General features: G+C 42.0%; 1 protein-coding gene across 1 annotated transcript in view; it reads left to right on the plus strand.

Moving 5' to 3' along the window:
- The window catches only part of LOC140738581 (uncharacterized), a 205,506-nt gene that overhangs the window by 7,102 nt on the left and 184,568 nt on the right, over positions 1 to 13,836 (plus strand). Inside the window, exon 3 of the mRNA XM_073066055.1 lies at positions 12,815 to 12,999. Within this exon, the coding sequence (XP_072922156.1) occupies positions 12,815 to 12,999 (185 nt within the window). The remainder of the gene's footprint in view (positions 1 to 12,814; positions 13,000 to 13,836) is intronic.

The following is a 13,836-nucleotide window of genomic DNA, read 5'->3' on the forward strand; positions in this document are numbered from 1 at the left end:
ACTCACTGGTCTATAACTTCTGGGCTATCTCTACTCCCTTTCTTGAATAAGGGAACAACATCTGCAACCCTCCAATCCTCTAGAATGTCTCCCGTCCCCACTGATGATGCAAAGATCATTGCCAGAGGCTCAGTAGTCTCCCACCACACCTCCCACAGTAGCCTGGGGTACATCTCATCCGGTCCTGTGACTTATCCAACTTGATGCTTTCCAAAAGCTCCAGCACATCCTCTTTCTTAATGACTATATGTTCAAGTTTTTCAATCCGCTGTAAGTCATCCCACGATCCTTTTCCATAGTGAAGACTGAAGCAAAGTACTCATTAAGTACCTCCGCTACCTCCTCCAGTTCCATACACACTTTTCCATTGTCACACTTGATTGGTCCTATTCTCTCACGTCTTATCCTCTTGCACTTCACATACTTGTAGAATGCCTTGGGGTTTTCCTCAATCCTACTCATCAAGGCTTGCCCATGGCCCTTTCTGGCTTTCCTAATTTCATTCTTAAGCTCCTCCCTGCTAGCCTTATAATCTTCTAGATCTCTATCATTACCTAGTTTTTTGAATCTTTTCTGCTTGACTAGATTTTCAACAGCCTTTGTACACCACAGTTCCTGTACACTACCATCCTTTCCCTGTCTTATTGGAACGTACTTGTGCAGAATGCCATGCGAATATCCCTTGAACATTTGCCACATTTCTGCCATACATTTCTCCGATAACATCTGCTCTCAATTTATGCTTCCAAGTTCCTGCCTGATAGCTTCATATTTCCCCTTACTCAAATTAAACGTTTCCCTAACTTGACTGTTCCTATCCCTCTCCAATGCTATGGTAAAGGAGATAGAATTGTAATCACTATCTCCAAAATGCTCTCCCACTGAGAAACCTGACACCCGACCAGGTTCATTTCCCAATACCAGATCAAGTACAGCCTCTCCTCTTGTAGGTTTATCTACGTATTGTGTCAATAAACCTTCCTGAACACACCTAATAAACTCCACCCCATCTAAACCCCTCACTCTAGGGAGATGCCAGTCAATAATGGGAAAATTAAAATCTCCCATCACGACAACCTTGTTATTACTGCACCATTCCAGAATCTGTCTCCCTATCTGCTGCTCGATGTCCCTGTTACTATTGGGAGGTCTATAAAAAACACCCAGTAGAGTTATTGACCCCTTCCTGTTTCTAACTTCCATCCACAGAGACTCAGTAGACAATCCCTCCATGACTTCCTCCCTTTCTGCAGCCGTGACACCATCTCTAATCAACAGTGCCACGCCCCCATCTCTTTTGCCTCCCTCCCTGTCTTTTCTGAAACATCTAAAGCCTGGCACTCCAAGTAACCATTCCTGCCACTGAGCCATCCAAGTCTCTGTAATGGCCACAGCATCATAGCTCCAAGTACTGATCCACGCTCTAAGCTTTGTTCATGATGCTTCTTGTGTTAAAATAGACACATCTCAAACCATCAGTCTGAGTGCAACACTTCTCTATCATCTGCCTGTCATCCCTTTTACACTGCCTACAAGCTTTCTCTATTTGTGAGCCAACCAGCCCTTCTTCCGTCTCTTCAGTTCAGTTCCCACCCCCCAGCAATTCTAGTTTAAACTCTCCCCAATAGCCTTAGCAAACCTCCCTACCATAATATTGGTCCCCCTCCGATTCAAGTGTAACCTGTCTTTTTTGTACAGGTCACACCTGCCCCAAAAGAGGTCCCAATGATCCAGAAATCTGAATCCCTACCCCCTTGCTCCAAACCCTCAGCCACACATTAATGGACTCCACCTCACTCTATTCCTATACTCAGTGTTGCATGGCACAGGCAGTAATCCCGAGATTACTACCTTTGAGGTCCTGCTTTTCACTTTCCTAACTGCCTGTAGTCTGTTTTCAGGACCTCCTCCCTTTTCCTACCTATGTCGTTGGTACCGAAGCGTACCACAACATCTGGCTGTTCACCTTTCCACTTCAAGGTATCGTGGACGCGATCAGAAACATCCCGGACCCTGGCACCTAGGAGGCAAACTACCATCCACATTTCTTTCCTGTGTCCACAGAATCACCTGTCTGACCCCTTAACTATGGAGTCCCCATCACTACTGCCATCCTCTTCCTTTCCCTGCCCTTCTGAGCCACAGGGCCAGACTTTGTGCCAGAGGCACAGCCACTGTTCCTTCCCCCAGGTAGGTGTTCCCCCCCCCCCCCCCCAACAGTACTGAAGCCGGAGTACTTATTGTTAAAGGGGACAGCCATTGGGATACTCTCTAGTGTCTGACTCCTGCCCTTCCCTCTCCTGACTGTTACTCGCTTATCTGTCTCCTGAGGCCCCAGTGTGACTACTTGCCCAGAACTCCTATCTATCACCTCCTCACTTTCCCTGATCAGACGAAGGTCATCGAGCTGCACCTTCAGTTCCCTAATATGGTCCGTAAGGAGCTGCAGATCAACACACCTGGCACAGGTGTGGCCAGCTGGGAGGCTGGGAGTCTCACGGACTTCCCACACAAAACACCGGCCTCACAGACATACTTCCTATACCTATTCTTCACAGGGAACTTACCTCGCCTCGACCCGTTATTGCCAAAGCGCTGTTGAGCCAAAGTCCCTCTACTCTGTCACCTGCTCTATAAAGCTGTGTTCTTTTAAAATTCTTCCTGCTGATCTAACTCGCTGACCTCCATGCTTCTGTGCTGTTGTGCCTCGATCAAACCACTGAAGAAAAAACGTTCTCCTTTTAAATTCTTCCTGTCAGTCCAACTTGCTGGCGTCCATGCACCTTGTGCAGTCGTGCCTGGATCACTAATTCAGTTAGAGTGCATTCCTATAAAAATGAGAGTTATTAATCTCATGTTTTACTTATAAAAGGGGCAGTACAGAGGCGTTACAGTTAAGGCTTCTGCCTCTCAGCTCTAGAACACCAGGGTCAATCCTTGGGTGATGTTTGTTTGGGGTTTCCATCTATCCCCGACTGCTAGGGTTTCCCTTGGTTTCCTTTGGAACCCTAAAGACGTGTGCGTTGGGATGTTAACTAGGAACTGTAAATTGTCTGTGGTATGTAGCCTTTAGATCACTGGTGACCCATTGTTTGTTATTAGGGAAGCAGCAGACAGTCTTTGATGGTATTATAGTGTCCACACAGAAGTTGATGTGGCCAGTGATGCAATCAATAAGTCCACTCATGTCCTCCCTATAAGGTTCACAAAGCACATTCCTGTCAGTAACTTTCTGGTAGATCCTGTCCCTCCAGTAACTTCCCCACTACTGATGTTAGACTGACCAGCCTGTAGTTCCTTGGCTTGTCCTTGCTATCCTTCTTAAACAACGGAACATTAGCCATCTTCCAGAATTTGGGAATGTCACCAGTGGCTAACGATGAAGCGTGTGAAACAATTATTGTCACATGTCTCCTGGTACAGGTGATAATAATTAACCAATACAGTTATGATACGGGACACCACTACCTTCCCAGGAAACTTCTCTCCTATACAGTACTATAGAAATACCTTCACCCCATGGACTGCTGAAAATCATGAAGGAGGCTCACCACCACCTTCTCAGGGGCATTTAGTGATGGGTGGTAGATGCCTTGTTTAACAGTGAATGTAACAAATGAGTAAGTACAAAATCTAACCTCTCTGCTCTCCTACTGGTTAGGGGAACTTGAGTCCCATGTAATAACTCAAACCACTCTTTAACTTTGAAATATTTAACTAAAGCCCTTGGAATTTAGACCAGGATTTGGGGTACAGTTGTCCTCCAACAAAACCCTACAGAAATGCTCTAAAGATGCCAGATATGGCCTGTATTGATGGGTTGAGGATTCAAGTCTAAGTGGCTTTGATTTCATTTTTACTTAATTATTTTCTTTAGTTCTGCAGCGTAGAAATTGTTCTTGGGTGGTTTGCTGGGAGTTTTTATTTAAGTGTATCCCTAAGGCTTGGAACAGATGTTCATTTTATAAGGCCCTTGAATGAAATACCAGTTTGAAATTAATAGTTGATATTTAAGAGCAGTGATTTAAAACTGAAACATCTGAATAATTTATGCCAAAATGTGAATATGTTTCTCCACTGGGATTCTACATTTGCTTGAACAACTTTACAACAACAAAAAATTGAGTTGAAAGAGTTGTGTTTCTCTGGGAATGTTAAAAAGTCACGTCCGTCACTCTTGCTTTTTTAAGCCATTGCCCTGATGGGCTTTCGGGTTGCGTGTAGGTTCCAGAATGTACACAACACTTGAAAATACTTAGCATTTCCCCCCATTGTCTTATATCCTGTTTTTCCTTCAGATAAACCTTTTGAAAGATGTTGGTTGTTTGTCAAGGAATGTTTTCACTCAGCAAAGTGCCGAGGCATTGTGTTTTCTCCCTTCTGCTGCCCAGGAATGAAGCTGTTGCTGTAAACTATATCGCCTTGATCTGTCCAGTAGAAACAAAGTCCATCTGCTCACAGCACAACAGAAAACAACAGGACTGAATTTCTATCTGTGTGGCTTCCCTGCGGGGGACATCCACTGCCCAGCCCATGCCTGAAGAGCTCGCAAACTTTTTTTAGTGTGAGCTGAAGTAGTTACTCTGCAAAAATAAGAGACCAGTTTTTTTTTAGTGTGGCTTCGTGCGAAGGTAGCAAAACTCTATGGGAAGTTCAGATCAATAGCTCCCATGATCTGGGTACAGTGAAAGTCTTAAAATGTCTAAAATGATGTCAATGGTGTGTGTGGATGAATTGCATTAGACAGGAGATTGGTAGGAGAAGTGATGCTGAAACAGTGCCTTGAAAATGTATTCAGTCCTCACATTTTATTGTCTCATTTTCTAAATTTAAAATATATTGAAGTAGGATTTTTTGAGCTAATCTACAAAACATTGTGCTCCACGCCAAATCAAAAGAAAAATTCCAAAACCTATCAACAAATTTACAAAAACTTAAAAACCAAAAGTATTCATCCCCTTTGTAATTACTACATTAACTTTCCTCAGTTGTAATATACAGTATTACCTTACTGACTCACCCAATTTGTTGATGCAGAAAATTGGAGGATCACCTGTTTTCAATAAATTCATAAGAATAAACACCCCTTCTCTCCATAAGGTCCAACAGACTAAACCAAAATGAAGACAAAAGAGCATTCAAGACAAGTCAAAGAAATAGAGAAGCATAAATTTAGGGAAGGCTACAAGACCATCTCAAAAGTACTGAACACACTGAGTGCAGTCCATCATGAAAAGGAGGGAAAAATTGGAAACCACAGCCACACTGCCTCGGTCAAGCTGCCTCTCTAACTTAGTCTCTGGAGAAGGATTGCACTGGCAAGAGAAACTACTGTGATGCCAACAGTCACTTTGAGTGAGCTGCTGAAGTCATTGGCTGTAGTTGGAGATGATGTTCATGGCTCCACAATATCTTAAGGCCTTGCACAAAAGGAGTGTTTTTGGAAATGTGGCAAGGAAGAAGATCTGGATTAAAAAAAACATATCCATGCTTGTAAAGACTTTGGAAGGTATCACTTAGAAGATACCGTATATATGTGGAAGTACTGTAGGTCTTATGGTTGGATGAGACTGAAGTGCAACTTTTTAGCCTCAACACTAAGTGGTATGTGTGGCCTGTATCTATTTCTGTGCATTGGCCAGGTGACACCATTCCTACAGTAAAGTATGATGGAGGTAGCTTCATACGATGGGAATGCTTTTCACCAGTAGAGACTGGAAATCTGGTCAGGATTGATGGGAAGATGAATGCTGCTAAATACAGAGAAATCTTGGGTAAAAACCTACTAGCCTCTGCCAGAAAGCTTAAACTGGGGAGGAAGATTGTCTTTTAGCAGGACAACGATCCAAAGCACACTGTCAGAGCAACCACGTAGTGGCCTCAAATGAAGAAAATTGATGTCTTTGAGTGGCCCAGTCGGAGTCCTGACCTTAACCCGATCGAACATCCCTGGCAAGACCTCAAGATTGCTCTCCACTGCCGCTTGCCAACTAACATGGCATGGCTTGACAATTTTACAAGGAACGAGCAAATCTTGCTCCATCACATTGTACAAAGAAAGTAGAGAGAGTTGTCCAAAAGGACTACTGGCTATATAGAGATGTGGTTCAACAAATTATTGAGCCAAGAGGCTGAATACCTTAGAGACTGCTAACATTTAAGTTTGAATTTTTAATTTTTCATGCTTTGTAATTTTCCCTGTTTTTGGGCTTTACTCTGGAAAAAAAAAGAACAAATAAAAAATCTCAGTTAATTTGATCAAAATCCATGGCTGTAATACTCATTCATGTGAATAGAGGATTGAACACTTCTACAAGGCACTGTATACACCTAGTGAAAGCTCACTGGAGGTTGGATCGTGATATTTGTGGGGCGTTATCAATACTAGCTGTAAAATTGGGATTCAGTTCCTGTTGCTGTCTGCAAGGAGTTTCTACTTTCACCCCGTGACTGCACGAGGTTTGTCTGGGTCTCCAGTTTCCTCCCACAATCAGGTTAGGGTTAGTGAGTTATAGGCATGCTATGCTGGTGCCCAACATAATCCTCTCTGTTTTCGTTTGATGCAGATGACGCATTTCACTGTATGTACATGTGACAAATAAAGCTAATCTAATCTTTTATCCTCTCTATCACGCTATCAGTGCAGTACACACCAAGGCAATTTACTGGCAGTGAAATGCATTTCTGGTTACTGGTTCATTCATGGAAATACAATACTGTCTTACATCAGTAATTCTGAGTGGTTAACTTGGCTTTTGATGGTGACATGGGCTGAGACAGAGGAATTTTGATCATGTTTGAATAATGGTGTGGGGTTCTCATTCCACATTCTCTGGGACCTCCCTCCTCAGCCTCAGGAAAAAGCACCCATTGGGAAAATTAACAAAGGAAAGAGCATGTTAATGATTTTTGCTTTAAAGGGCTACCTTCAGCATCTTGACACGGTGGAAAATGATCTAATTGAAGATTAAGAGGAAAAAGTACACAGAAGTTATGAATGAAAGAAAGGATATGGCAGTAAATTGTTAAATATTGGCTTATAACAAAATATAATCTTGGTGTATAGGAGAATAGGGTAGATCTGATAGAGGTATACAAAGTTACAGTCTCTGCAGTCAAGCAATCTCTGTCTCTCCCACTCCCTCTCCCTCTCCCTCCCCCAGAGATCTTGGAATATAAAATGACATGGCAGATCATCGGCTGCTCTCCCCTTTTGCTGTGAAATGGGTGACATCTCTCTGTCCTTTGTTAGTGAGCAAGAGTGAGCCTGTGGCACATTGAACTGTCGGTTAAACAATAGTTTTTGTTGACTACAGATCATGGTCTCTCTTTGTGGGTGGCGGGTGCTGATGCTTTCTGCTGAAATGGATGGGGAGAAGGGGGGAGGTTAATACTTTGCTGGTGTGTGTGGGAGAGGGGGCTTTGGGGTTCTAACATTTTTCTGCCGTTCATTCTTTTGGAGTTCTCTTCTATTCTTCATGGATGTCTGTGAAGAGTAAGAGTTTCAGGCCGGATACTGTGTACATTCTCTGATATTAAAATGGAACCATTTGAATTATAAGGAGCATAGATAGGGTAAATGTAAGCAGGCTTTCTCCACTGAGGTTGGGTAAGACTAGAACTAGGGTAAAGGGTGAAAGATGAAATATTTAAGGGGAACATGAGGGGGAACTTTTTCACTCAAAAGATGGTTGGAGTGTGGAATGAGCTGCCAGTGGAAGTGATGGATGTGAGTTTGATTTCAGCATTTAAGAGCTTTTGATGGAAACATGGATGGGAACGATATGGAGGACAATGGACTTGGTGCAGGACAATGGCTCTAGTGCAATGCTCTAGTCAATGGACTTGGTGTAGGTCAATGGCTCGAGGTAGATTAGTTTGGCTCAGACTGTATGGGCTGAAGGGCCTGTTACCGTGCTGTAGTGCTCTATGACTTTGTGACACTACTTCATCAGGAAAGATAGACCGCAGCATTCAGCATAGTATGGAAGAGTCTGTGGAATGAATCCTGAGCTGTTTACTCAACTGGAAGTGCTGTCACAGAGGAAGAAGGGTGTAATCGACTGGACATGTTCATGTTTGGAACTCTGTGTGTATTAGTAGTCTCTTTCCCTGAACTCAAATTAAGTGATAGTTCGTGCCTTATTTGACCTGCCAGTTACTATCTTCTAACTTGTCCAACTACATTTCAAATCCTCTTTTTACTTACCAATTTATCTGGGATTTTTGTCCCCATCAGTCTAATTAAGGGGAGATTAATTTCCTCTTACCCCTCCCCTTTCCAGTTCTGAAGCGCCCCCTTTCCCCCCAGGAGTAGCATTGCTGGTGTTACAGGCTGACTATCCTGCAGTTAGTGACTCACTTCCTGACACCACAAAGTCTTGCCACCATCTACCAGGCATGAGTCAGGAATAAGTGGGAATATTTCCCACTTGCCAAGATGATTGCTACTCAAACAATACACACCAACACTATCCTCACTAATCCATTTGATTGACAGCCCCCTTTCTCCCATCTATTTATTCTCCCTGGGTAGCCTCAGTAGGGGTAGTCTGTCTGGGTAGCCTCCAACCTGATGGCATGAACATTGATTTCTCTAACTTCTGGTATTTTCTCCCCCTCCCCCTTCTATCTTTCTCCATACCCCATTCTGGTGCCCCTCCTCCTTCCCTTTCTCCCATGGTCTACTCTCCTCTCCTAATAAGATTCCTTCTTCTTCAACTCTTTACCACTGGCAATTATCACCTCCAAGCTTCCAACTTCATCCCCCTTCTCCCGCCCACCTACCTTCCCCCTCACCTGGTTTCAAGTTATCACCTGCCTGTTCATACTCCTCCCCCCACCTTCCCATTCTGGCTTCTTTCCCTTTCCTTTCCAGTCCTGATGAAGGATCTCGGCCCAAAACGTTGACTGTTTATTCCCCTCCATAGATGCTGCCTGACCCTCTGAGTTCCTCCAGCATTTTGTGTGTCGCTCTGGATTTATATAACCATATGACCATATAACAATTATAGCATGGAAACAGGCCATCTCGGCCCTTCTAGTCCGTGCTGAACGCTTACTCTCACCTAGTCCCACCTACCTGCACTCAGCCCATAACCCTCCATTCTTTTCCTTTCCATATTCCTATCTAATTTTTTTTTAAATGACAAAATCGAACCTGCCTCTACCACTTCTACTGGAAGCTCGTTCCACACAGCTACCACTCTCTAAGTAAAGAAGTTCCCCCTTGTGTTACCCCTAAACTTTTGCCCCTTAACTCTCAACTCATGTCCTCTTGTTTGAATTTCCCCTACTGTCAATGGAAAAAGCCTATCCACGTCAACTCTATCTATCCCCCTCATAATTTTAAATACCTCAACCTTCTACGCTCCAAAGAATAAAGACCTAACTTGTTCAACCTTTCTCTGTAACTTAGGTGCTGAAACCCAGGTAACATTCTAATAAATCTCTTCTGTACTCTCTCTATTTTGTTGACATCTTTCCTATAATTCAGTGACCAGAACTGTACACAATACTCCAAATTTGGCCTTACCAATGCCTTGTACAATTTTAACATTACATCCCAACTTCTAAACTCAATACTCTGATTTATAAAGGCCAGCATACCAAAAGCTTTCTTCACCACCCTATCCACATGAGATTCCACCTTCAGGGAACTATGCACCATTATTCCTAGATCACACTGTTCTACTGCATTCCTTAAAACCCTACCATTTACCATGTATGTCCTATTTTGATTAGTCCTATGGAAATGTAGCACCTCACACTTATCAGCATTAAACTCCATCTGTCATCTTTCAGCCCACTCTTCTAACTGGCCTAAATCTCTCTGCAGGCTTTGAAAACCTACTTCATTATCCACAACACCACCTACCTTAGTATCAACTGCATACTTACTAATCCAATTTACCACCCCATCATCCAGATCATTAATGTATATGGTAAACAACATTGGACCCAGTACAGATCCCTGAGGCATACCACTAGTCATCAGCCTCCAACCTGACAAACAGTTATCCACCACTACTCTCTGGCATCTCCCATCCAGCCACTGTTGAATCCATTTTACTACTTCAATATTAATACCTAACGATTGAACCTTCCTAACTAACCTTCCGTGTGGAACCTTGTCAAAGGCCTTACTGAAGTCCATAGAGACAAAATCCACTGCTTTACCCTCGTCAACTTTCCTCGTAACCTCTTCAAAAAATTCAATAAGATTTGTCAAACATGACCTTCCATGCACAAATCCATGTTGACTGTTCTTAATCAGACCCTGTCTATCCAGATAATTATATATACCATCTCTAAGAATACTTTCCATTAATTTACCCAGCACTGATGTCAAACTTACAGGCTGATAATTGCTAGGTTTACTCTTAGAACCTTTTTTAAACAATGGAACCACATGGGCAATACGCTAATCCTCCAACACCATCCCCGTCTCTAATGACATTTGAAATATTTTTGTCAGAGCCCCTGCTATTTCTACACTAACTTCCCTCAATGTCCTAGGGAATATCCTATCAGGACCTGGAGATTTATCCAATTTTATATTCTTTAAAAGTGCCAGTACTTCCTCTTCTTTAATCATCATAGTTTCCATAACTACCCTACTTATTTCCCTTACCTTAAACAATTCAATATCCTTCTCCTTAGTGAATACCGAAGAAAATAAATTGTTCAACATCTCCCCCATCTCTTTTGGCTCCGCACATAGCTGTCCACTCTGATTCTCTAAGGGACCAGTTTTATCCCTCACTATCCTTTTACTATTAATATAACTGTAGAAACTCTTTGGATTTATTTTGACTTTACTTGCCAAAGCAACCTCATATCTTCTTTTAGCTTTTCTAATTTCTTTCTTAAGATTCTTTTTACATTCTTTATATTCCTTGAGCACCTCAATTACTCCATGCTGCCTATATTTATTGTAGGTCTCCCTCTTTTTCCGATCCAAGTTTCCAATATACCTTGAAAACCATGGTTCTCTCTCTCTCTCTCTCTCTCTCTCTCTCTCTCTCTCTCAATCTCCAGATTTCCAGTAATCTCTTGTGTTTATTCTCTCTCACACTTGTGCATGGTAGCTGCAGCTGCATAATCCATCTAACAAATGCACTAGTTACTCACCAAGGTTACTTCAACAACACACTCCAAATCCACAACCTCTATTTCCTCAAAGGATCAGGACAGCAGGTACAAGGAAACAAATGTACCATGTACCAGACAGTCAGTATATGAGTTGCACATTAGTTCTGCCGTAGAGAATTCAGATGACAGCTGTATTCTGGCTGCAGATTCAGGTTGAAGCTGAAGATGCGTTTTTCATTCTCCCTCGTTGTATGTCATGGACTTCTTGCAGGACTTTCGGGGGAGCAAGGAGAACAAATTTTTAGGTTGGCAGTGGTGCACAGACCTAAGGTGAGAGGGAAAAGATTTAAAGGGGGCCTGAGGGCCAGGTTCTTCATATAGAGAGTGTCGAGTACATGGAAGGAGGTGACAAAAGGAGAAAATCTGCAGATCCTGCAAAATCCAGGTCTTGGCCTGAAACGTCGTCTGTTCACCCTTTTCCATAGAAACTGTCTGGCCTGCTGAGTTCATCTAGCATTTTGTGTGTGTTACCAGAGGAAGTGGTAGAGGCAGGTACAATTGCAATGCTTAAAAGGAATTCAGACAGGTATTTGGAAATATCACCAGTGCTATCATTGGAAATAATTACATGAGGCCCTGCTTGAAGAAGGAAACTTGTCATTGAAGATCTCCACCGTCTAGGCCATGCCATCTGCTCGTAGGTACCATCAAACAGGAGGTACGGAAGGCTGAAGCCCCACATCACCTGGGTCAAGAATGGCTATTTCCCTTCAACCATTCATTTCTTGAAGCAACCTGCACAGCCATAATCACTATCTCAGTGTAGCAACACAATGACCACGTTACACTACAATGAACTTTCTTTTTGTTCTTTGTGCTTAATTTATGTTTTTCTTGTGAATATTATATATCTGATGCTATGTGCGTGTGATAATACTGCAAGTAAGTTTTTCATTGCACCTGTGCATAGATGCACTTGTGCATGTGACTTTAAACTTGACTTTTACTTTGAGTTGAGGAATGCAGGCAAGTGGATTAGTGCAGATAGACATCATGATGAGTTGGACCGAAAGGCCTGTTTCTGTGCTGTGAAAGCTGTGATCATCAGTGCAGGTTACCCTCAAAGTCACATACCATCCTGATTTCCAAATAACTGATTCATTCCTTCACTGTCACTGAGTTAAAATCATGGATCTTCCTTCCAAAGGGCTAGTTCGGATTACTTTTCATGATGATCATGCAAGAGGTCAGAAATTCTGGGAGGGTTGTAAAAGGGTGGAGGAGATTGCTGAGGGTAGGGGAAGGGCAAAGCCGTAGAGGAAATTGAAAGCAGGCTGAAACTTTTAAAATCAAGGCACTTCTAGAAAAGGGATAAATGAGACTTCCATACCTGTATCCAGGACAATGTAAAGCTACCTCCTAGACCAGAATCAGGATCACGATCAACTTTATTCACCATATACATTTTAACTTGTTAGGAATTTGCTGTGATGAGTTGGTAGGATGCGGCATGCAACAAATTAAAACGTTGAACAATTATAAAGAATACACAATTATACAATAGTAAAGTTAGAGGTTAAAGTACAGATGTGGAATAAAATGTATATAAATACATAAATACCAGCATGTATTGAGGATTTTAGACAGCTCCTCAATAATTATGACAGCTGCTTGCTCAATCTTCTGGGTTATCTAAAGGTCTGTTTTTTTTTTTGTCCAGAATGACAATTCAAGCAATTTGAAACGGATTCAAGAATTAGAAGAAGAAATTGTTGCTGCTCGCAACATGTACAACAAAGAGATCCAAAGCCTACATGATCAGCTGGATCAGAACTGCAAAGAAAGAATGCAGATTGAAATCAACAATCTCCAAAATTCGCAACTGATAGCTGAATTCAGGGAAAGGTTAATGGCTCTCTTTAACCTGTGCAGACTCTAGCATGCAAATAAGGCATAAAGTAATCATCAAAATAGGCAATTATGCTTTACCACTTTCTTTTTTAAACAGTTACTGGGTGAGTTTGGAGCTGGAATCAGGATTTGAAGTGCTTGTATATTTCTCACTCCCTTTAAGCTCACCAGGATCATTGGAACATTTACTATGCCACTGTGCAACATGTAGCAAAAAAATACCTAAAAATAACCATACAATGATCTGGAAGATTTGTGTCTACACTTCAAAAGTCCTGAGAGTTGCCAGATTTATCTATGGACTAGAGGCAGGCTTGACTTGTGAAGGTTCAAAACCCTAAATTTAAATTGGGTGCTTTTGTTTCTCATCCGAAGAGTTTGCAACAGTTGTTAATGTTGACCAAGAACTTCTATCTCTATGATGGCCTATATTTTCATAAAATACAGAAATTAATATGGATGGTTTATTCCTGGCAATGGTATATTTGATAAATCTAGGTCAATACAACTAAATTTAGCAACTTTTTTTTGTAAACCTCTTCTTGTTTAAATAAGTAGCAGTTTCCTTGACTGGCTGACATTACTTCTGATGTTTATCCTCACTAAAAGGATCTGATTACTGCTAGTCACTTTGCCCATGTGCCAAGCCAAATTTTCATTTCCTACACAAGAGCGAAATGGCAATGAGCCATACAATAGTCATTATTTCCTTGGAAGAGATGAGAGTAAAATACAAGTTTGTTTATTTTTAGTTTTCATCTCGAGATACAGCTCAGTAACAGGCCCTTCCGCAATACTATTGCTTTTTCTGCTCTGGAGCACCACAGTGCT

Source organism: Hemitrygon akajei, chromosome 14 (assembly GCF_048418815.1).
Source record: "Hemitrygon akajei chromosome 14, sHemAka1.3, whole genome shotgun sequence".
Lineage (NCBI taxonomy): Eukaryota > Metazoa > Chordata > Chondrichthyes > Myliobatiformes > Dasyatidae > Hemitrygon > Hemitrygon akajei.